This window comes from Prionailurus bengalensis, chromosome D4, assembly GCF_016509475.1.
Source record: "Prionailurus bengalensis isolate Pbe53 chromosome D4, Fcat_Pben_1.1_paternal_pri, whole genome shotgun sequence".
In the NCBI taxonomy this organism is placed as follows: Eukaryota; Metazoa; Chordata; class Mammalia; order Carnivora; family Felidae; genus Prionailurus; species Prionailurus bengalensis.
Genome location: NC_057359.1, coordinates 12,712,690 through 12,738,562, shown reverse-complemented (window position 1 = coordinate 12,738,562; position 25,873 = coordinate 12,712,690). Strand labels below are relative to the sequence as shown.

Below are 25,873 nucleotides of genomic sequence, written 5' to 3'. Positions count from 1 at the left end.
GCAAAAATTAATTTTATTAGATCATGTATTTTGAGTATTTTTTTACTTCAAGTATAATTGACCTAACGTTGTATTAGTTTCCAGTGTACAACGTAATGATTTGATATTTGTATACACTGCAAAATGATCACCACAAAAATCTTGTCAACGTTTGTCACCATAGTTGTAAGTTTTCTTTCTAGTAATGAACACTTTTAAGATCTACTCTCTCAGCCACTTTCAAATATGCAATACAGTATTATTACCCGTAGTCACATGCCATACATTACATTCCCATGAGTTTTTATAACTGCAGGTGTGTACCTCTTGATGACCTTTACCCAAGTAATCAGCCCCCCAACACTCCTCCCTCTGGCAACCACCAATCCCCTTTCTCTTATCTATGCATTGTTTTGTTTGTTCATTTGTTTTTTCAACTACAGGGCAATCAAATGGTATTTGTCTTTCTGACTTATTTCACTTAGCATAATACCCTCAAGTTCCACTTCTGTTGTCACAAAAGATTTCATTCTCTTATTTTTTTTAAACGCCCCCCCCCTTTTTTTTAACATTTATTTATTTATTTATTTTTGAGAGACAGAGAAAGAGTGGGAGAGGAGCAGAGAAAGAGAGAGACAAAGAATCCGAAGCAGGTTCCAGGCTCTGAGCTGTCAGCACAGAGCCTGACGTGGGGCTTAAACTCATGGACTGTGAGATCATGGCCTGAGCTGAAGTCAGACACTGAAACGACTGAGCTACCCAGGTGCCCCAAGATTTCATTCTTTTAATGGCTTAGTAATATTGCAGCGTGTGCACGTCTCTCACATCTTCTTTACTCATTCATCCATCAGTGGATACTTACCTTGCTTCCATGTCTTGGCTTTTGTAAATAATGCTGTAATGAACACAAAAGGTATCTTTTCAAATCCGTGCTTTCATTTCCTTGAATGAACAGCCCGAAGTGGAATTACTGGATCGTATGGTAGTTCTATTTTTAACTCATGTGCCTCTTGGTCATCTGTAGGTCTTTGAAAAAATGTCTATTCAGATCCTCTGCCCATCTGTTATAGATTGGTTTTTTTGCTATTGACTTGATTGAGTTCTTTACAGATTTTAGATATTAAGCCCTTATCCAATATATGATTTGCAAGTATCTTCTCCCATTCCATAGGTTGCTTTCTTGGTGTGTCGATGGTTTCCTTTACCGTGCAGAAGCTTTTTAGTTTGATACAGTCCCATTTGTTTATTTTCGCTTTGTTACCGAGGCCTTTGAAGTGGATTCCAAAAAAATTACTGCCAACATCCATCCATATCAGGAAACTTACCACCTATTGTTTTCCAGGAGCTTTATGATTTCTGGTCTTACATTCAAGTCTCTAACTCATTTTAAGTTGATTTTTCTGCATGGTGTAAGAGAGTGGTCCAGTTTTCCCAGCACCCTGTATTGAAGAGACTACCCTTTCCTCATTGTATATTCTTACCTCTTTTGTCACAAATTAATTGACCATAGATACATGGGTTTATTTGTGGGCTCTCTGTTCTGTTGTAATGATCTATGTGTATTTATGTCAATACCCTAACTGTTTTAATATAGCTTTGTGATATAATTTGAAATCAGGGAATGTCATGCCTTCAGGTTTTTTTCTTAAGATTGCTTTAGTTATTTGGTATCTTTTATGGTCCCCAAAATTTTTAGGAGTTCTAATTCTGAAAAATGCCACTGGAATTTGGAAATGAATGGGACTTGCGCTGAATCTACAGATGGCTATGGGAAATATGGACATTTAAACAATCTTCTGATCCATGAGCACAGAATTACTAATAATAGTAATAATAATTACTAATTATTTATGTCCTATTCAGTTTATTTCCTCAATGTGTTACAGTGTTCACTATACAGGTGTTCTACCTCATTGATCAAAGTTACTCCTTTGCATTTGCTTTTTCATTTTCTTTTGTAAATGGGGCTGTTTTTTTCTTTTTTTTTAATTATTAATGTTTTTTGTTACCTATTTTTGAAAGAGAGACACACTGAGTGGGGAAGGGGCAGAAAGGGAGACACAGAATCTGAAGCAGGCTCCAGGCTCATAGCTGTCAGTATACAGGGCTCGAACCCACCAACCATGAGATCATAACCTGAGGTGAAGTCAAGATGCTTAACCGACTGAGCCACCCAGGTGCCCTGGGACTGTTTTCTTAATTCACCTTTCAGAGTATCTTGTTAGTATATAAAAATACAACAGATTTGTGTATGGTGATTTTGTACCCTGCAACTTTATCGAAGTTGTTGATTAGTTCTACCAGTTTGTTTTGGTAGAGAAAGGTTTAGGGTTTTCTTTTTTTTTTTTTTTTTTTTTTTTTTTTTGCTATTTCCCCATTTCTGTGTAGTAAACTTTTATTTTTCATTTTTAATCAGGAAAGAAATTTTCTTTTCAAAATGTCAATTTTCTTTTTTTTTTTTATGAAATTTATTGACAAATTGGTTTCCATACAACACCCAGTGCTCATCCCAAAAGGTGCCCTCCTCAATACCCATCACCCACCCCCCATCAACCCTCAGTTTGTTCTCAGTTTTTAAGTCTCTTATGCTTTGGCTCTCTCCCATTCTAACCTCTTTTTTTTTTTTTTTTTCCTTCCCCTCCCCCATGGGTTCCTGTGAAGTTTCTCAGGATCCACATAAGAGTGAAACCATATGGTATCTGTCTTTCTCTGTATGGCTTATTTCACTTAGCATCACACTCTCCAGTTCCATCCATGTTGCTACAAAAGGCCATATTTCATTTTTTCTCATTGCCACGTAATATTCCATTGTGTATATAAACCACAATTTCTTTATCCATTCATCAGTTGATGGACATTTAGGCTCTTTCCATAATTTGGCTATTGTTGAGAGTGCTGCTATGAACATTGGGGTACAAGTGGCCCTATGCATCAGTGCTCCTGTATCCCTTGGATAAATTCCTGGCAGTGCTATTGCTGGGTCATAGGTTTAGGGTTTTCTATGTAAAATCCTGTCACTCACAAATAGTTTTACTTCTTCTGCTTTTTCTCTCTTGCCTAATTGCTCTAGCTAGGCTTGCTTGCTTTTTTTCAAGCAGAGGGACAGATTTTTTTTTTTTTTTTTTAAGAGAGCACAGGAGGGGGAGAGAGGCAGAGAATCTCAAGCAGGCTCCACATTCAGCGCAGTGCCCAACGTGGGGCTCAATCTCACAACCGTGAGATCATGACCTGAGCTAAAATCAAGAGTCTGATGCTTAACTGAGTTACTCAGGTGCCCCTAGCACTTCTAATACTATGCTGAATAAAAGTGCACAGAGTGGGCCTCCTGGCCTTGATCCTAATATTAAAGGAAAAGACTTTAGCTTTTCACTGTTGAATATGAGGTTAGCTATACACTTGCCATATACAGTCCTTACTATAATTTCTGACACTAACTACTGTTCTATCCTTATCTGGAAAAGGAGAGGAAGAGAGAAAGGGCCTACTGAGTCTTCTAGACTACCTCCATGGCATTATTGTAAGCAAACCAAACATGACAGTGATGTGTCCTCTAACACCTGAAAACAGGCACAGAACCACTAAATTACTAATAATGTTGGTGCCTTTCTGATGACTGAAGATCATGTTTCACAGCTGAGCTTGACATTTGGCAATACACTTTTCTCCATCGAAAAATAGATGGGCAAGTAGAACACTGTCAGAATTGGCTATGGCCCCAAGATCATCTCCTGTTGGCTGGTAATTAATGTGTATTTGGAGCAATAGGCAGCATTTTCCCTGCTAACTAATTCCAGGAACTAGAACATTCAACACTGCTTCTTGCGAAGCTGCCAGGACTTCTCCTAGCTTCAGACCATCTGAGCAACTCTTGATGGCCAATCCCCTCCTTCCTGGAGGTCAGAAGAGGCATATGTGCTACCGTGGGTGAACCTTAGAAGAACAGGTCAAACTGTCAGTCCTGTGCCGACTCAGATATTGCTGTTGCTGAGACCGGTATTGCTGGTAATGTGATCGTGGGGAAAGTGCTCTGTTGTAGTGGAAAAGCAGCAGAGAGGATATGCTGATTTCAAGGATGCTCCCTGAGGATCCTTCAAGTCTGTAAAAACTGCTGCAGTAGTTGGGTGAGCTGAGCCGGAGATTCCTGGGAACTGTGCCGTGTGACTGACAAAGTCTGTGGCTGCGGCTGCTGCTGCTGTGTAGCCAAAGTAGGGCAGGCAGTCACCACCTGACCCGTAGGCATAGTGCTAGGTACCAAGACGGCCCCATAAGCTACAGGAGCAGTTAGTAATTTAATCTCTAATCACAAACTGCTGACCTTGAGAAAATCTTGTCTGTCCTGAGTGAATGCAGTTACTGCAGCACTTTGGGTACGGTTTTGTGGCATACTAGGTGGAATGGGGACCATGCTTCTAGCTACGAAATCATAATAGTGTCCATACAGTGGGGCTGTAAGAGTGCTGTGACTGGAAAGAGGTGTTTACGGTCTGTGCCAGCTCAGTATATTCTGTTGACTCTGACTTGATGTACTTTCTAAAGGCTGCTGTCGTGTCCTATGCAGAGTGGAGCCAATGTGTCCAGTATTCATTCCACTTTGATTTTGGTTAAACAACCTGGTCATTAATATTTATAGATACAAGCTGCAAGATGTTAGATGAATTCAGAAGAAAGCTGAACAGAATCAATATTCAACCCAGAGGCTGATCACTTAAAAAAAAAAAAAAAAAAAAAAAAAACTGCAGCCCTTGGGGCGCCTGGGTGGCTCATTTGGTCGAGTGTTCTGCTCTTGATTTTGGCTCAGGTCGTGGTCCCAGTGTTGTGGGATTGACCCCTGTCTCGGGCTCTGCACTTAGTGTGAAGCCTGCTTAAGATTCTCTCTCTCCCTTATACCTCTCCCCTGCTCACTCCCTAAAATTAAAAATTAAAAAAAAAACAAATCTGCAGCCCTTAACCATGGACCATTTGAAGCTGTTCTTGAATTTTTCTTTTCTTATATCTTCTGGCTGATAAATATTTGCCTCTATCATCCAAGTCTGTTGCTCTGATTGGTCTCTCAAGATGCTGCATGGCTCATAACTGAGCTAAAAACTGACACGGAGACATGTTTTAAGGAACTGGTACAGATGCAGCTTGAGACATCAAGCTGTATTAATGACTGAACAACAGATGGGGAATTTATGGACTAAACAATGACCTCCTTTGTGTCATCTTTTTAGGAGCTAGTACATACTGTCTGGGAGGAGTGCAGCTATCTGCTGGGTCTTGGTTGGTGTTGAGGAGTGGTCTGAGACTGCTGCGTGAGATAATTTTCTTGAACTCTGGAAGGAAGCAGAAGGGGCTGGGCTATGATCACACTTTTCCAATACTTCGTTGAGACTGGGTCTATAGGATTATCAGACACAGAATCTTGGCCTTTGTCAGCAGTTGTCTCAGAAAGAGACTCTTCAATGCCAAGTACTCATCTTCCAGTCCCACCTACTGAGTTAATTTACTATGGTGTGACTACCAACAACAAACTCTGGCCTTGAATTCCACTGATGATAAACGATATGATGACTGTGAAGCCAAATCCACTGTGGACCTTTGATCAGTGAGCTACAGCCACATGACTTGCCTTTCCCAGACTGCATTAGGTGCTCATGACAGTTTTGCCAAATGTTCTAGACCATCCACATGATGTAATCCTACCCTGATGTCCAGAGAACTTCAAATGGCAAATGCCCTATCACAGGTAATTCCTTGTAACCTAGAAATAGAATTCTAAACTACGTCTAGATGTCTAAAACTCTTCATTAGGCTCTTCAACAGTACACATCTTTGATGAACTGAGGTGTAGCTCATCTGACAATAGCTACAATACAATCTCAATCATCATAAGGCCTATGACAGCTTGTACAGTTCCTTCAAAACCCTTCCGTGGTGAAGTGTTTAATGATTTGAAATTTCCTATAAATTCCACATATTCATAAGTGTATTACTCCTTTGGGTCTACTGTTCCTCAAAGCATACGAAAAGAGAATTCTAACTGATTTTAAATATTCAGGCATTAATGAATCACTTTCAAGCAGATGGGGAGAGAGCATTTTATAAACCAGTGAATGTTCCCTCTCTGAGATAAAATACTTTGATTCATCACATCAGATGGTACACATTAAAGTGATGAAGTTACATACTCTCAGACACAAATAATATGCTCCCATCTATCAGGGATGCTTAAAAATGAAACACCAAGAGCCTTGAACATTGACTGTGTAAATTCTTCGCTACTGAGGAATGCCAGTTTCCAGTACTGTCAAATGTCACTGGCATCCGACTGTAAAGTGATTTGTTTTCAGTAAAAAAAAAAAAAAAAAAAAAAAAAAATCAATGCTCTTCTGCAGAAGAGATTTCCTCTTGTGCTCATGTGGAACTCTCTGGGCTTCCTGGATCTGGATGTCTATTCCTTCCTGAGGTTAGGGAACTTCTCATTTATTTCTTCAAATATGTTTTTCTGCTCCTTTCTCTCTTTATGCTTCTGTGACTCATATAATGCAAAAGTTACTCTGCTTGATGTTGTCCCTTAAGCTATTTTTACTTTTTAAAATTATTTCTTTTTTGTTATTGTTTTTGGATGAATTCTACTACCCTGTCTCCCACATTACTGATTTTTCTTCTGCTTCATCTAGTCTGTTGCTGGAATCCCTCCAGTGTATTTTTCGTTTCAGTTACTGTGTTCGTCAGCATTGTGAAGTCTGTGTGGGACTTTATTTGTATTTCTCCTTAGCGAAGTTCTTGCTGTATTCATTCCTCTTGTTTTAGGACCATTACTTTGAATTCTTTTTTAGGTAAACTATCACCATTTCATAATGGTTCTTGTTCTGGTGTTTTATCTTGTTCTTTCATTTGGAACGCACTCCTTTGTCTCTTCATTTTGCTTGATTCTGTGTTGATTTCTTTCTTTCTTTCTTTCTTTCTTTCTTTCTTTCTTTCTTTCTTTCTTTCTTTTTTTCTTTTTTGGTCCTGTGTTGATTTCTTTTTTTTTTTTTATTAAAAAAAAATTTTTTTTTCAACATTTATTTTTGGGACAGAGAGAGACAGAGCATGAACGGGGGAGGGGCAGAGAGAGAGGGAGACACAGAATCGGAAACAGGCTCCAGGCTCTGAGCCATCAGCCCAGAGCCTGACGCGGGGCTCGAACTCACGGGCCGCGAGATCGTGACCTGGCTGAAGTCGGACGCTTAACCGACTACGCCACCCAGGCGCCCCTGTCCTGTGTTGATTTCTAAGCAGCAGATGAAACAACCTTCAACCCTCTCAAGCTTCAACAAGTCTTGAACTGGCCTTATGGAAATGAACCCTGTCATTCAACTGTGCTTAGCTCTTAGTTGTCACATGAACCTTTGTGGTCTAAGCAGCCTGATTTACCCTCAATACAGCCCAGTTGCTGAGGGACTGCCAAGCGCTGTGAGTGTTCCAGAGGATGGGATTTCAGTCTGCCCCTAGTTTCAGGCTGAACAGAAGCTAGAATAGAAGCCAGAACTTCAGGCAGCAGCCTTTAAGCTATGCAAATATATAGAGAGAGTCCTACGGGACCACAACCATAAACCCTGTTGACTTACACACCACACAATCTGGAGGGGTCTCCTCGGAAACTGCTGCAAAAATGAGGGCTCCAGAGGAGCCCTTTCTCGGAGGTACTGGTGGGCTGTGGCAAGGCCAACACACAGTATGACAGAGATGACATCTCCTAGACCATGTTGCCTGAGGACAATTTTGTAGCCTCTAGATGTGTGGTAGTCCTGGAACCCCTGAAGCTGTGGTTCTAGGACGAAGGGGTCTTTTCCATAAGACGACTAGAGAGTGTTTCTGATTGCTGTCTATGCAGGGCCATGGGATAGTAGCTTGCCAAGAACTGTCTCTGATCATTTCAGAACCTTGGCCACCCAGCTCTGGCGGGGATGTGGGCATGGCATATACCCACCAGTGCCAGCAGATTATAGGCAGAGTGCAAAAATGGTGCCCACCAGTGCCTCTGTCCCAGGAGGAATTTCCATTAGGCTCTTGCCTCTTGGGTGGATACTTTAAGATTAGCAAATGAATCTCCTTCACATAGGGGCTAACTACTTTTCAAACGGTTACTTTGCCCAGGGTCCTGTAGTCTTTGAATGAGCCCTTTAAGAGCAGAACCTGTATTCTCTACTGCTGTACCTTTCTCCTAGATATAAGCCCCCTTGGTTTCCAAAGCCAGATGTTTTGGGGACTCATCTCTCTGGTGCAGGTCCCAAGGGTTGGGGTGCCTGCTGTAGGCACAAACTCCTCAGGGAAGAGCTCCATATTTGTGATATGGATCACAACACTACCGGAGTATTGGTCACCACACTAGGGGCGGGGTTTTGAGACCCTATCTCTGTAGTTCCTACCCCCCTTGATGTGGACCTTACATCCCTTGTTACAGAAGAGCAGTTCAGCTAGTTTTCTGATCTTTTTCAGAGCAAATTGTTTCATATGTAGCAGTTGATATGCTGTGTCTGTGGCAGGGGGGGAATTCAGTATCTCCCTATGCTGCCATCTTGAACCATCTCCCCATGGTAACTGACTACATACATCTTTATAATAGCGTGATGAAGTATACAGTACACAGTACTTCTAATGTATACAAAGTATGATGGCGGCCTCAAGGAAAAGCATTTGTGTGACTGAGTTGGGAGCTGGACTACTTTTTTCATGAAATACCAGTTTTTCTTGAAAGAATAACAGACAAACTATGGTTAGACTCGGGTATTTGGCAGACTGTTCCTTCCAACCCAAAGTGAATGAAGTGAGCCTATCACTTCAAGAAAAATAACTGATAATATTTGCCCCCAATGATAAAATTCAACTTTCAAGTGAAAAGTAGAATTTGGAAAATCTTTATCTACCACTGTAAGCTTGATAGCTTCCCAATTCTTAAAGATCCTTCTGATGGGATTGGAAATCAACATAATTATTTTCTTTACACACTAAAATGTCAATATTTGAAAGACCTATAAATGACCAATGCATGATGGAACAAGATCACTGGGTAAAAGATCCAATTACAATACAATGAGTTTTAACATAATAATCATCTACCTCACTAATTGCAGACTCCACAGTGCAAATGAACTTTAACAAACCACAATCTTGGCAGGTTTTGATGCAATATTAAACAAGACGATATAGGTAACTATCTGAAAATTCTATCAATCTACTTCAAAGCAACCTCTCACAATAGACTGAAAGTAAAAGCAGATATGAAATAAACAAGTAATTTTATCAAAACAGGTTGATAAATTGCAAAGCAATGCCACTCTTCTTGCTAAATGTATTTTGTTTGGAAAACAGTGGTTTTCATAAATATTTTAAACATTCTGTTTTAATTACTAATGTATAAATATCACTAGATATATAAGTGAAACTTCCTCAAGGTCCTCAATAACTTTTAAGCATGGCAAGAGGTCCAGGGGTCAAAACAGTTGATCAAAGGACAGAAGAACAGCACTTAAAATTCACCAACCTTTGCCCTACAATTTTATTTTGGGCAGTAGGATTAAAGTTTGAGGGAAATTATTACAAAACGTGTTTTTGGGAATTGCATCAGCCTTACAGGGTACAGGCATACCTCAGAAATATTGCAGATTTTGTTCCAGACCACTGCAATAAAGCAGGTCAAAAGAATTTTGTGGTTTCCCAATGCGTGTAAGAGTCATGCTTACACTATGCTATAGTCTATTTAGTGGGCCACAGCGTTGTATCTAAAAACAATGTATGTACCTTAATTAAAGAATACTTTGCTGCTTAAGAATGCTAAGTTATCTGAGATTTCAGAGTCCTAATCACTGATCACAGATCACAACACATAATCAAATAGTTTGAAATAATGTGAGAATCGCCAAAATGTGACACAGAGGCACAACATAAACAAAAGCTACTGGAAAAATGGTGCCAACGGACTTGCTTGACACAGGGTTGCCAGACCTTCAATTTGTAAACAAAACGAAAGAAAACAACGCAGCATCTGCAAAGCGCAATAAAACGAGGTATGCCTATGTAACTCATAATAGCCTCGCAGTGCTTTGTGCCCGCCCCCTCTACCCAAAGGGGCTGAATGGTACCTTCCTAGTTTGGAACTAATTTTTTGCTCCAGTTGTCTTTTCTTGGTTTTCCTTTCAAGAAGCTCCTTCTTCTTCTGTCTAAGTTCATTGTCTTTGTGTTCTAGATGCTTGTTTCTCTCATACAGGGCAATCAGCCCTGCTTCCACGGCTTGCAGTTTTCTATTAATTTCCTATGAGATATTCAAAATTATTTTAAAAACAGATCTACTTAAAATATTACAAATCCAGTTAATATTTTCTAATACAGTACTCAAAATAACCAACCTTTAGCTGTTCTTCTAAGTGTCTTCTTTGCTCTAGGTCCACGGTGACTGTGAGAAACTGGGCTACTTTCAGGGATGTGTTGCTAGAAATAACTTTATTTGAATAAAAGGAAGTTTTCACTACGTACTTTTCTTCTGCTGTGTACATTTGTTTTAACCGGGTTTCTTGTATTACCTGTCAAACAATGTCAAACAAGTATTAGTGCACATGTAATAGTAATTAAATATTTTTAAAAGGATTAAACCATTGAAAACACAGACCAAGTCCATTTTAGAAGATCAAAATATATTTTCTTTTCTTTTTTTTTTTTAAAACTTATCCAGGTATATCTCTAAAAAGGTGGCTGATACACTTCAGATTATTATTATGGAAAACACTGAAGAAGAGAGAAGGGAGAAAACCATCTGTAGCAAAGATGGCTACGTTTCTACCTGACTTTACAATCTCTCCTATGTAAGTGTCCTTTTGGAGTTTTGCTAGATCTATGGAGGAGATACGAGGAACCAGCTGCCCGAGAGACAGAAATGTGGGGAGCTCAAGTAAATCATTTACTCTCACCTTCCCTCAGTTCTACTGTTCAGAGACACATGATCATATTCAATTCCTGTATATTTGGAAGAATACTTAAATGGAAACACTTTACTTCAAACTTTTTCTTTGCATTTTTTGGAGATCTTGTCTCTCAAGAACTTATACAAAAAGTTCCGTAAACTAAAGCACGTTCTAAACACTAAATTGTTACTGTATTTCTGTATATTAGTTAAGAATAGCCTTTTGTAGTACAGCTTTTTCTGATCTCTGCAGCCTCACCACCAATACTGTTGTGGCTTGCTTCTAACCAGAAGTTTATAGTCTAAGTAAAGAAATTAGACCTACTTAAGCACACTCAGTTCAACAAGGTATAACGTGGCATCTATAAACTGCTGAATACTCTGGAATGAAAGGAAAGCCTAGAAGAAGTTAGCCTACTCTAGTTCTAATGAATTTAAATTGATAGAGATGGTGAGGGAAGGGCGCTCCCAGCAAAAAGGACACCCTGAGTTAAGGCTGGCAGGAGATCCTTTAACCAAAGGGGAGAGTCCTGGAAATTAATGAGAACAATTCCATGTATGGTCTTATCCTGTTTTCATAAGATAGAAAAGAGGTGTACCCACATGCAGAGTTCTAGTATTCATTTCCCCAAATATTTCCCAGAATGTAATTTTTAATCAAAGACACGGGCAACTTACTATAATTAGCTTGGTGAGGTGTCCACGCCCCCTGGCAAAATGCATTGGTAATGAGCCCTCATTTCTTATCTGCTGTCAGTAAAGTACAAAGAGTCCCTATATTACAAATAAATTGTCCTAGGGATACTGGTACATGAGGTGTTAAAATTTTAAAACATATTTTTAAATAAATCCAATGTAATAGTAGTTAGGTCTCTAGCTGGGTCCTAGATACTTACAAGCAAAAATATGCAACCTGGTGTTATGAAAAAAACCTATTTTGGATGAAGAGATTTCTTTCCTGTTTCTGTCTGTAACAGAAGCAATGAATGTATTTTGGAGTCTTGGAGATTTATATGAGGAGTAGAGAACTCCCAGCAGCATTAGCAGAATATGGGAGCTATGAGTTTGTGTGCTATGCTAGCCAGGAAAATGAGATCCTAAAATGGAGGTCATTCATATAGAAGATAATATTTTTTTTAAGTTTATTTAGTTTTGTGAGAGAGAGACAGAACGAGTGGGGGAGGGACACAGAGAGAGTAGACAGAGATGCCCAAGCAGGTTCTGTGTACTGACAGAGCAGAGGGCAATGTGGAACTTGAACTCACAAACCGTGAGCTCATGACCTGAGCCAAAATCAGGAGTCAGATGCTTAACTGACTGAGCCACCCAGGCGACCCTCATATATGAAATAATCTTAAGCAGCAGCTTAAAGAAAGAAAGGGCTTACCGAAACAGTTCTCTATCCCAGCCTATCATCCTAAAGTGTAATGTATCTGAAAAATAATCTAGAATACGAGAACTTAAATGACAAAACCATTAATATAATGTCTCAACATAGGTTTGTCAAGCAGGAAAAAAATGAGGTAAGAGTGACAGGTGTCTCTTTACAGGCCTCAGCTTTCTTCAATAAATACAGATCTAGAGTATTTACTCTAGGGGCCTCCACATCACACCTGTCATAAAGTATTAGTCAACAGTTTTCTGTTGTATTAAAAATGTTTTGTGTTGTATTAAAAATGTAAAATACAAAGAATCTGTGTGGTTAAAAACAACAGAATGACCTACTTCTTGAATATGCTAAGAAGTTTTTTTTTAATTTTTTTTTAGTATTTATTTTTGAGAGAGAGAGAGCACGTGAGAGCATGCACACATGGGGGAGGGGCAGAGAGCGAGGGAGACAGAGAATCGGAAGCAGGCTCCAGGCTCCGAGCTGTCAGCAGAGAGCCCAACACGGGGCTCGAACTCACGAACAGAAAGATCGTGACCTGAGCCCAAGTCGGACGCTTAACCGACTGAGCCACCCAGGTGCCCCAAGAAGTTTGAACAAAACAAGGTTTGGGTACTGATTCAGTACTTCCTTACCCGTTCAATTTTTTCTCTGGTCCTTTCAGTTCCTACAGGAACTTCATGAATATGATAATGGCAGCAAAGAAAGCTCATGACGGGATCAGGTGCATCAAATAACTCTCGCAAGTAAGAGAAAAACCCATACTGTCTGAAATGAAAAGCACTTCTTAGATTTTTCTTCTTAAAAATCATTTACAGAAATCTGACAGTCGACAAGTGGCAAATAAACAAAATGTAATTTAATGATAGTACAGAAAAAGTTTTTTTGGTGTCTTTTAAAATCACTTAAGTGATTAAGACTTCTTTGTCAGAAAGTTTATTAATATATTCATGATTACAAACTATTTTAATCTTTTTTGTTTCTTCCATTGTGTTTACATTTAGAATGTCTACTTACATCCAGAGTTAATTACTTATAGCTGTTCTATAATTGCAAATTTTCCATTTAGTCCTTCTGGAATTATTTCTGCGTTATGAAGTGATGATTTGTTTTATTTTCCCAATACCTAACCAACTATTTTAGGATCTTTTAGTAAACAGTCCAATATTATTGCACTGATTTGAAACATCACCATCATATAGTAAGTATTCCATGGTTTGTCTGTTCTTAGATATTTCCTTATTTTAGACTTAAGTAGAGATCCTAAAAAGGAATAATACAGCCTATAACATCCATATTTATGTGAGAGATAATTAAAATATATATAAGAGCTAAACATGGTTATTCAATATTCAAAGTAACAGGTTAGTTCTAATAGTATTTTTAAGACTTACTTGAGGTCATTCAGAGATCTTGAAGGGGCTTTGTCTGCATATGAACTCTTGGGAGCAATAACAGCATTTACTCTTAATTTTTTATTGTCACGAATCTGAATATAAGGAAAAGAAAATATTTTAATTACCATATACTATCAATCAAAATGATTTTTTAAGTTACATTCCTCCTGGCATCCATGGGATGATCAGAAGCTGGATATGTAACGGTACTTACCTTTTTTTTTTTTTAAGTTTATTTATATTAAGAGAGTGAGCATGGGAGGGGCAGAGAGAGAGAATCCTAAGCAGGCTCCGCACTGTCAGTGCAGAGCCTGATATAGGGCTTGAACTCATGAACTGCAAGATCATGACCTGAGCAGAAACCAAGAATCAGAGGCTTAACTGACTGAGCCACTCAGGCGCCCCTTTAATGGTACTTACAAGGAATTTTTTTAGTGTGAAAATGATTATTACACTTCCATGTTTTTAAAGAGTTTATCAGTGAAAATAGTGAAAGAGATATGCTCTAACAGATAAGCAGTAATACCAAAACTCGTTCAGACACAGGAAGAATGGAACAGGCATTTCCCAAATCCTTTTTATGATTCCAGCACAATCCTGACACCAACACCTGACAAAAACAATATCCCTCATGAATACATATGCAAAAAGCCTCTACAAAATATTAGTACACCGAATCCATTAATGTAAGAATAGTACACATGACCAAGTAGAGTTTATCCCAGAAATTCTAGATGTAACATTCAAAACTCGATCTAATTATATCAATGGACTAAAGTACAAAAGCCATATGACCATCCCAGCAGATACAGAAAAATATGATAAATTCTCAGCAAACCAGAACTAGAAGGAAACTTCCTTAACCTGATAAAGGGTGTCTATGATAGATGTATAGCAGACATCATACTTATACACAGTATTGGAAATGGTACTCTAGTAGATATGAGTACAGGAGGCAGTTAAATACATTTCACAATTTAAAATACAAAGTCATACATGTATGAGGGAGTTCTGGTCCTGTTGAGGAGAAGTTATGGAAAGTTAATTATCAGAGCACACACACAAAAATACAGGTCAAAGTTTTAGGAACCCACGTCACATTATCGATATGAGATTCAAATCCTTAGCACAGACGAAGCATTGAGTTTTTGACTCAAAAAAGGTATTCAGTGTAGGCTAAGCTGGTCATTTCCAACAGAAAGCATCTAATTACACCCGACTGAATGCCCTTTGCAGTGTGTCCTCCACTTGTAATCCAAATGCCCTACTTCTCACACTGGACCAAAAACTCACTGGTTAAGCTTAAAGAATTCCAAACTATACAAATGTCTAACTTCTGGGAGTCCATTCTATAATTTGATACATGCGACTTCTCATCCAGTTACCATATATTCACATTCCCTGCCAACTCCCAAACCAGGAGGGCACTTCGATAAAAGCCAAAGAAAGTAAGGGATTCTTTCCAATCACTAGTGTACCACACAAAGAGGACCACTGCAGCTGATTCAGGATCCTGTCCTCGCTCACACTTGTAGCAAAAGTTTAACCAAAACAAAATCTAAACATAATCTTTAGGGCTTTTAAAAGAAGCAGAAGGTGTATGTAAAAGGAAAGAAATCTTACCATAGCAAATAACAGCTAACAATGTATGTTTTATAGATAACCATAACCTGGGTGGCTCAGGCAGTTAAGCATCTGACTTCGGCTCAGGTCATTTCACATCTTGCGAGTTCGAGCCCCATGTCAGGCTCTGTGCTGACAGTTGGGAGCCTGGAGCCTGCTTCAGATTCTCTGTCTCCCTGTCTTTCTACCCCTCCCCTGCTTGCACTCTGTCTCTCTCTCTTTCAAAAATAAACATTAAAAAAATTACTTATAGATACCCATAGATAATAAAAATATTTGCAAGCACTGTTCTAAATACTTTTCCATTTATTAATAGAATTAATCCTCACAACCATCTTGTAGATAATGGATCTGCATTTTACAGATGAGGAAATTATGGCATAAAACATACAGGAAACTTGACCAATTTAGTAGCAAAGCCAGAATTCATATCTTGGCAGCCTACCTGTATGTAGGTCTATGCTTCTAACTACTAAGCCATCCACATTGCCTTTTAGTGCCTTAGATTCTCAGTGGTGTTTCTGTAGCCAGATACAGAATTCTCATCCTTTTTGAAGAGGTTTTATTGAAAGCAACAACATATTGATTCCCACGCTCCCCGCCAAAGAAAAACCGAGTTCATTCCAATACATTTCCAAAAAGGATTTCTAAGACCAAAGGCCCTTCATTACATTTTTTTCTCTTAAAAGAGTGTGACAGAATTATTTTTACGAATTCCAAATAACTTCAAAACACGTTTCAGGTGGAATTATGGGCTGTTTTTTCTCTTGCAAAACAAATTCATTCCCCAGTAATGACACAGATTAAAAAAGAAATTAACAAAATTGAATGATTTTACACAAGAGTTACTGCTGGTATTAGTCACTATTTTTGTTGTAGTTTGAATTTAAAAACTTAAGCACTAGAGGGTAAGCACCAGATGAATCAAAGTATTATGATGGTTACTTGCCTCTTTGAGGAAAACCTCCATATCTTCTTGACTTTCAAATACAAAAGCTCTTAGGTCATTTGATGAAATATGATTTTCAATATATTTGGCATTTTTATTATCTTTCATATTGATCTAAACAAAAAGAAAATATAAGTTGATTTTCATGAAATCCAAACTGATTGCAAGAACATTAGTTTTACTTAGATGTATTTAATCAGATTAAATACTTAAGGGGAAAAAATGAAAAACACTTTGTACTGAGACAACATTTCAACACCTCTATAAGTTAGTACCGGGAAACATTCAATACATAGTAAAACAAAAGCCAACACACGAATGAGTACCTGACGCTTATCAATTTGATACTATTCAAGAAATAATGAAGTTCCTTTCTAGTCCACTCATTAAAAACCTCTGAAATAGGCTTAGATTGTAATCTAAGAGTATAAACATTTCTCCTCTATCCCCACACTTTTAGTATTTTTCTTCTTAATCTTCAAGAGGAATTCATACTATACACGGCAATAACCAATCAGTTAAAAAACAATGAAAAAAAAAAACTTGCTCTGAATGAATTTTAACAGTGTTTGCAAGAGAAATCCTAGGCTTGTACCACTAGAACAGAAACTTTAAGATTTATTTTTAAAATATTAACAAATAAGGCACTTCTGCATGTGACACTCAATGCTATGGAAAATACTAAGATTGGTCAAGAAAACAGATTATTTCAAAAAGACTACGCTATTATTTTTTGCAGATGGTAAGTATGTTGAAAAGCAGAACACAAGATAAAGCTCTATAACGGAGGTGCATAAAAAGTGCTATCTATGGAATTTTGGGAGCTGGGATAGATTACCTTCAGCAGATGGAAATCAGTGTTCTTGAAAAAATAAAGATTTATGAAAGAAAAAGTATATGTACTATATATAAAATATAGCATACTAGTTAAGAGCTAAGTCTCTGGGGTCAGACAGATGTTGCTTCAAATCAGGTACAACTTAAATTTCTTAAAATTTTAGTTTTTTACCAAAATGGGTATAGTAAAATAGTCTGTATCTCAGGAATAAAAGGATTAAGACAGAATAAAAAATTTAGTGCAATGCTTATCATGTAAATGTTGGCAAATATTAGTATTTTAAATTATAAAATACCAATTAGCATAAGAATGGGAAAACTGATAGACGAACAAAAAAATTAATACCATCACCAGGACATAGACACTATACCAAGTTAGTGTTTACTGTTTCACAATATTTTTTGGTACCAAATTACTTCATTAGAAGGAATGGTATAAATGAAAGAAAATTTAAGTGGGCGTTAGCTATAACTTTTAGAAAGGGTTAAAGTAACCCCAATGTGACTGCTGGAAGTCACCTTTTTAAAATAGTTGTGGATAAGCCAGCCTAAGACTCAGCTCTCCTTATCACTCTCTCCTGTAACAGATGTCACATCTTTGGGCCTCCGTCTTGTGTGAGTTGGTTACATGGTCATTCATTTCTTTGAAGAATTACACTTGTTCATTTAGACTGTGAGTCTCAAAATTAAGTCACACAGGTGGGGGGTCATTTCTATCCCCACCGAGCTGGTGCACTTCCAGGAGTGACTAAGTCACACGTTTCTCCCCAGGTAGAATGCAAACTGCATTGCACTCATTCTGGCCTCGTGACATCCTGAAGGAAGATTTCATCATGTCACTAGCTTCTTTGGTAAAGAAGATACCTGGCTAAGTTCTTCAAGGCCACGTCTTTGCGATGTAGTAAAGACACAGAGAGGTAGACAGAGGAGGCACAGCACTCCAAGGTGAGGTGGTGGCTGATGGCAGACTTGTGTTTCAGCTCTTTAAAATGCACTCTTTTTCAGGGTGCCTGCATGGCTCAGTCAGTTAAGTATCTGACTTCAGCTCAGGTCATGATCTCGGGGCTGGTGGGCTTGAGCCCCTCGTTGGGCTCTATACTGACAGCTCAGAAGCTGGAGCGTGCTTCAGATTCTATGTCTCCCTCCCTCTCTCTCTGCCCCTCCCCAGTTCAAGCTCTTTCTCTCTCTCTCAAAAACAAGTAAACATTAAAAAAATAAAATCTTTCTATACATCCTATCTTATAACCTGCTTTATAATTCATTAATAAGTCATAAATGTCCTTTTATATCAAGAGACCTAGAACATTTTTAATCGCTGCATAGTATTCCATTCAATGGATGTACAGTAATTTGCATGACCAAACAACAGCTTTGGGAATTTCATTCTCTGTCCCACCACCATTACAGTATTATAAACACTGCTGCGAGGAACAGAACTATAAACAAATCTTTGCACACTTCTCCCATCGTAGATTGGAATGGTCAGAAATAACGCCTGGAAATGGACTGCCAGTTGACAACTTCTATGACTAAAATTTTAAGTTGATATATTGTTAATTTGCCTACCTTGATGACATTTCAACTAGATATTGGAGGGTTAGGTAAGTGTGTGTATCGGGATGGGGCTAGGGGAGCAACACAGTTGGAAGAAGGTGGTAGGAAAGGTGAAGGGTTATTTCAGAAAGGATAAAAAAAAGAAGGGTATTATCTTTTCATCTCAAAGATTCGAATGTAATTTGTAATGTAAATATATGCCTGCTAGTAATCCCTCTTGGTGACAGGCTACTGATAGGAGATGAAATGATAGAAGGATGGCAAATTTACTAACATTGTGAATTATAATTTTGAGGTTGACATTTTAACAAAAATCTGTTGACAATTATTTGCATTATAATTTATTAAGGATCAAAATATTTTCTTATATTTTCTTTCAGTCCTTACCAGATTAATCAAAACAATAATGTCTGCATCCAAAATAGATATTCCCTTCTTGATCTGGCAAAAATACTCTAATAATACATACCTGAGCAAGAAGAGAATACAGTATTATGCATATTAATTTTGCTAACATAATCTAAGATATAAAAAAGAAAACTACATGAAATGATTTTAAATAAAGGATAACACAAACACGAATTACAGAAAATAGAATTTTTCATGAATCCTGCAAGGATCTATAGTGCATTCTTTTCTAAAGTAAAAAAAAAAAAAAAAAAAAAATTACCCAGCAAAAACAATCCTTAAGTCATTTTGGTGTAAGTTTTACGTTCATATTATACCTAATATATCGCTACCAAAGACTGTGGTGTTTACTTTCTTTTCCCTTTCCACGGCCAAAATTATTATTTTAAATATTTTAGATGGAAATTGTCCTAGCCATTCCATCTAAATTCCAATGAAGCCACACTTCATTAAATGATTTGCTAAATATAGCTTACCTTCTTCTTAATGACCCATGATCATCAAAAAGAGCTATCAAAGGTTTATGCTGGTTTCATTCTCAGAATTCTCAGAATGCTAATATTTGTAGGTAATTCTCTTCTGTCTTCTATCTGTTCCCCCATATCAACATAGTTATTTACAATAGTTTCCAGCCCTTTGGCAGCATTTAATCTATTGCCTGCTATCTAACCTAAGAACAACAACAGCCAGAAGGAACTAGCTAACCAAACTAATTTTATACATGATTCCTGGTCAATAAGCTAAGTTTCCTACTTTTCCTATTGTTGGTCAAGGGCCCTTTAGAAAACTCAGGTATGGATTCAGCAGCCTACCAACTGCCACAAGTCTGATAATAGAAAAGCATGTTGTTAATAAAACTAAGAATTCTTAAAACAACAAAACTCTATAACGATTGCAATAATAAAACTAACAGATGCTACCAAGACAAACAAAATTTCTTACCGTGAGCATTATAGGTTCACAGACCCTTTGCTTAAATTTGTCCCGGTTATTTCTTAGCCATAAAACAGCATCATATGTGTCACGGTATCTCTGTCTCAGCTTATCTTCCTTTTGATTCATAAGATTGTCAAATCGTACAATATTATCACCCACGCCTAAAAAAGGAAAACAAAGTATATCTTTGAAAACCTGCATTAAATAATACAAAAGGGTATCTTAGATCTCAAAGTTAGCACCACTCAGCAAGTACCCAACACAGTGAGAAAGCAAAACCCTGGAGAAATTATCAAATTTCCAAACACTTGGGATAAAAAAATGATCTTTAAGCTATCAAAAACAAATAGGCCACATAAAGAAGATTAAGAAATCGCTATATTTCCTAACACGAGGTGATTGCAATAGGCCTTCAAACTTGGGAGAGAAAAATTATTTTCAACCTAGAGTCATATATACAACAAAACCAGGTTAAAAGGGGACCATGAGGGGCGCCTGGATGGCGCAGTCAGTTAAGCGTCCGACTTCAGCCAGGTCACGATCTCGCGGTCCGTGAGTTCGAGCCCCGCGTCAGGCTCTGGGCTGATGGCTCAGAGCCTGGAGCCTGTTTCCGATTCTGTGTCTCCCTCTCTCTCTGCCCCTCCCCCGTTCATGCTCTGTCTCTCTCTGTCCCAAAAATAAAAAAAAAAAAGAAGAAAAAAAATAAAAGGGGACCATGAAATGAAGGTGTTGTCATTAAATCCCAGATATCTGTAATTAAATTCCAAATATCTCTTCTTACAAGGTTACCCAAAGATGTATAATGGAGCAATGCAAGAAAAAGACACGGAATAGTTTTATCCAATACAGACAAGGATCTGTGACAAATCCCAGATGGCAGACACATGGGAGGCTTTGAAAACAATCCATTTAGGTGGAAGGAGGGGGATAGGGGGGCTCCAGAACTCACAAGAATGCCTAATTGTTTTTGTTTTTTAAGTAGGCGGCACACCCAACATGGAGCTTGAACTCACAACCCTGAGATCAAGAGTCACATGCTCTACTGACTAAGCTAGCCAGGCACCTCAATTGTTTTTTAAGGAAACGCTACAGCAAATGTTTTTCTGTTTTTGTTTTTGTTTTTGAAGGAAAACTAAAACCTTTAAAAAAGCTATCCGGGTGCCTGGGTGCCTCAGTCAGTTAAACATATGACTTTAGCTCAGGTCATGGTCTTGTGGATCACGAATTCAAGCCCCATATTGGTCTCTCTGCTGTTAGCGCCTAACTGTGCATACATAGCCTGCTTCAGATCCTCTGTCTCCCTCTCTCTGATCCTCCCCTGCTTGCACTCCCTCTCAAAAATAAACATTTAAAAAAATAATAAAATAAAAAATATCAATAAAAGGAAATCAGATCAAAATGTACTACCTGGCTCTTCTGTGAATAAGTTTCACTGTTGTAGTAACAAGTAATACTTGATATTTCTAGCTTTTAGAATTAACCCATACACAGAGCCCATAAAACTTGATATGGTGTTCAACAAAATGTTTTCAGCCTTGAAAGAAATTTCAAGAGACCAAATTAGAGTGTCAGAAGGGTGAAAAGTAAACAGGATGAAAGTATCGGTATTTTTAGCTGACAAAGTGTGCACTCAAGCAATACTGACAATTGTTAAATGACAAGATTTAAAGATACTACAGTTAACCGATAATAAATGTTAAAGATTAGTAATTAGTATTAATACAATAATGCCACTTGAGGAATTACAATAGGGACAGGAGATGTTATGAGCAGGAATCTAAATCCAAAGTACAAAACATCAAAAGATAATGTCTAAAGTTGATTCATCTAGCCAGGGCAAAACAAGAACATGATAAAAATATAAATGAAGGTCTATTAGAAAACACTGCCGAGGGGCGCCTGGGTGGCTCAGTCGGTTAAGCGGCCAACTTCGGCTCAGGTCATGATCTCGCGGTCCGTGAGTTCGAGCCCCGCGTTGGGCTCTGCGCTGACAGCTCAGAGCACAGAGCCTGTTTCAGATTTTGTGTCTCCCTCTCACTGACCCTCCCCCGTTCATGCTCTGTCTCTGTTTCAAAAATAAATAAACGTTAAAAAAAAAAAATTAAAAAAAGAAAACACTGCCGAGGGAGTTAAACATGCTTTGTCCTGAGAGCAGGTCTGGAGGTTAGAAAGAGGTTGGGCCACACTTTTGTTCTAGTTTTTCTTTCTTTTTTTTTTTTTTTAACCACACATATCTCGTACTTTGATAAACAGACCAAGTTAGGGGTTTTTGTTCTTTTTTACTGATCTTAGTTGTATACACTGAGCAGATAGAATTTAAGACCTGTTTTATGTGACTCATGTTACAAAGAAAAGCAAAGATGATTTGGGACAGGTTTGAAGGGGCAAAGTTAATGGAAGGTTATGAAGACTAAAATGAAGAGCTTAAATCTGATCTGATAAACAATGGTGGAGGACTTTGTGAAGAAAATAAAGGAAAGCATTTTTGGAGAATTAAATCAACCACCATTATCTGACATAAGACAGTGGTAGCCAGTGGCAAAGCACAGTATATAATACATCTAGGTAATTAAGGCATCAATTTGGAAAACCCTAGGGGAGATTCCTCAACAAGGGGATTTGAGCAGGTAAAGACCTGGTTCCAGGGGAAGAAGAAAGTCCATCAACAGAAACAGATCTCCATTTTATAAACATCTCTTCTCACTAAGTTTAATAAAACTTACTCTTTTTCTCCTTCTCTAGGGTTTCCTTCTCTCCTCGCTTATCGATCACCTCGCCTTCACATGATGCCTTTTCATCTTGAATTCGTCTCAAATCATTTGTGATGGCATCAATTTGGGGCTGAAGATTCTCACAGTTTTCTGCGGTCTTCAGTTCATTTTGCAAATCTTCGATCATCTTCCGTGTGTTACTTATCCTCCTCTGGCGATCGTGTTCTTCATTCTGTTTTACTGTTAAAGCCTGTTGCAGTTCCTCAATCTAATAAAACAAAAGTAGGTTAGTACTGCTTTACAAGACTTTTATAGTAATACAGTCTTTAAAATGCAAACTAAGTACATAGGTGTTTTCTTCACTAAAAGGTATTGTGTTGTGGGCTGTTATTCCTACCAGACCACCTGGGTTATCTTTATTTGTTCACTAATACATCCTACCTACCTAGAGCAAAGCTTAGCTTACAGTCAGCACTCATTAAATATGTGCTCAATGAACAAAATATTTATAAAGCCAATGAGAGATTTCTAAATACAGACAGAAAGTCAATGCATACTACACACCAGAAGACTGAAATTAAAACAGCATTTGTATGGTATATGACAGACTTTCAATTAAGCAGGAATATAAATGATGATTATGATTATGTAACCCTTAATTTTAAACTGAAATTAACTATTGTCTTTCAACAAAATTATTTACTACTATTACTTGAAATTAATATTTTGAGATTTTAATTGTCAATCTACATGTTTAGATTTGCTGACTTATATTCAGGGTAAATTATTAAAAAACAAAAACAAAAAATCATATCTGCTAGATTTGTATCAAAACCATATAAAGCCTACCTAGAGCTAAGACTTTTAAGACCCACACACGTACATGTATACAACCTATTGTTTTTTTACAGAAATAGAATTTCATATTATAGTAATTAAGGTTAACATATCACATAATTTGTTAACTTGCTTTCCTTCCAAGTCATATTTACTCCCTTACCTCCTCCCCATTATAAAAGTAGGAAGATATTCATTATAGAAAATATGGAAAACAGAAACTTAATAAAAATCATCTATAATCTCAATGTCCTTAAACACTTCCATTTTAATACCTACTTATTTACATGTTTCTATAGAACATATGTTTTATTAAATGACACCACTAAATATGTATTGAGAACAGTTTCTCATTTCTCCCATGTCCTTGGCAAAACAAAATTTTGGTTTCTGTGTAATGTTCATTGGATATAATATCTATGGATATTTTGTCCTATTCCCTATTGTTGGACATCTGGGTTGGTATCAACTTTTTCCTTTCTAAAAATTTAACTTTGACAGTGTCACGATAACAAACTGAAATATGCCAAAATCACCTCTCCATAACAAACATGGAGAAGATGGAAATATATGAAAAAATTAAGAGACATATCTGTGCCTGAAAGTTCACAATGTTCAATAGGATTAAAAGAAGAAAGGAGACAAGAAGCCACACCGTTGGGCTGGAAATCCATGAAGTCCAAGGCAATGAGAATTAACAGGTACAGAATTAAGAATCACCAAATACATGAGGCAGTCCAGCTCCATGAAAAAGGGACAAGAAATTTAACAAAACCTTTGCACTCCCAGCAAAACAGACCCACCAAGCTACCAAAAATCACTGGACTACTAAAGAAATCTGTACCAAGAGGTCTTTGTCTGACTTGAAAAACTGGGAAGCAGCCCAATATCCCTGCCCTTCCAGCTAAGTTTTCTGAACTCTAATTCATGTGTCACTCTCATCCAAGAAACTTCCATGCTAATCCCATACTCATCATCTTTAATTTCCATGAATGTTCTCTATTGTTCCAACTGACACTTGGCTATTCCTGAAACACACTTCCAGAGCCCTCTCTAGACCTTCTCCTGCCATAATCCTTCAGACTGCTTCAGGACTCAGAGGTGGGGAGAGGGTGTTAATCCTCATGAATCCCCATTGTACTATTTCTTCCATTAACTGAGCCCCACTGGAATTCCCTTCAAGACCATGGTATCAGGCTTTACCACCCTTATCTCTGTTGCTGTGTTAACTACCTCCCTCAAAAAACCTTCATCACTCCATTTGTTGATGATTGTAGCTCCCCACTCACTGCTTTCCTATCATTATGCCCATCACATATATAGAAAATCAATCTCTTTGGTCCTTGTGTTCCTGGACTTCAACCATCTTTTCCTAAACCCCTCTGCAGCTACCTTCTCCTATGGTTATACTTCAAATCATGTAAATCACCCAAAATCATCCACCTGAAAACCATTTCTACAATCCTGTTCTTGCAGTCCCCTTTACTTGCATTTTATTTACTGTGGTATTATTCACACTATTCTTTGACCCCGCAGAGTCCTGTAATGCAGTGACCCTACTATCTTTTCACAATCCATCATCCCCTTCATTTCTTTTTTTAACCTCCTGAGGTTCTACAACCCAGTACAGGACCCACTGCAAAGGCCTCTTGTTCCTCCACCATTCCTATGTCACATCAGCCAGGAAAAAAAAGCATAGTCTCTATCAAACCTAACTACATACCTTCTGTCTATCTCTATCCAAGAGGCTGAACTAATTGAAGAAACTCTCCAAAAAGGCATCTCACTTTGAATTGACAGCCACAAAAATACAAACTCAAAACTACCAGACACACCTATCACATTTCTCTAATCAATGTGTGCTCATTCTCAAGTGACTTCACATCTTGTCTTCCACCTTCCTCAATCCTTTATTGCTGCAGGCCCTCTGCTCACTCAGCTGATGACCTTGCCTCACACTTCATTAACAGCATAGTTAAAATTCCTGCTTTAAAACCCATCACCGTATCTCCATCTATACTCACTCCATTTTATCTTGTACAAGGACAGTCCTTGTAGCTACCTAGATCTAAAGGAGGCCATTTCAAGCAGTGTCTCTCTAATTACTTATGGTGAAGGACCATGTTTTAAAAATTCCAAGCCATCAAAAGTCAACTTTTATCAATGACAACTACAATAAATTACAATCATTTTGGAAAACAGGTTGTTAATTCCTTCAAAAGTAAAATATATACCTATGATATTCTACTCTTAGGAAACTACCAAAGAAAATTAAAGCATATATTTTATACAAAAACTTGCACAAGAATACTCATGGCAGCTTTACTGGTA

At 37.8% G+C, this 25,873-nt stretch overlaps 1 protein-coding gene and 1 pseudogene across 3 annotated transcripts in view; both read right to left on the bottom strand.

Annotated features, from left to right (window-relative positions):
- The window catches only part of SMC5 (structural maintenance of chromosomes 5), a 96,787-nt gene that overhangs the window by 24,039 nt on the left and 46,875 nt on the right, over positions 1–25,873 (bottom strand). For all 3 annotated transcript variants that reach the window (XM_043566300.1, XM_043566301.1, XM_043566302.1), the window contains exons 9-15: positions 22,718–22,973; positions 20,001–20,155; positions 16,260–16,373; positions 13,685–13,779; positions 12,926–13,058; positions 10,353–10,526; positions 10,089–10,258 (exon numbers count right to left, since the gene is read on the bottom strand). In XM_043566300.1, coding sequence (XP_043422235.1) covers positions 10,089–10,258; positions 10,353–10,526; positions 12,926–13,058; positions 13,685–13,779; positions 16,260–16,373; positions 20,001–20,155; positions 22,718–22,973 — 1,097 coding nt within the window. The remainder of the gene's footprint in view (positions 1–10,088; positions 10,259–10,352; positions 10,527–12,925; positions 13,059–13,684; positions 13,780–16,259; positions 16,374–20,000; positions 20,156–22,717; positions 22,974–25,873) is intronic.
- LOC122475095 lies at positions 4,070–6,301 on the bottom strand (annotated as a pseudogene).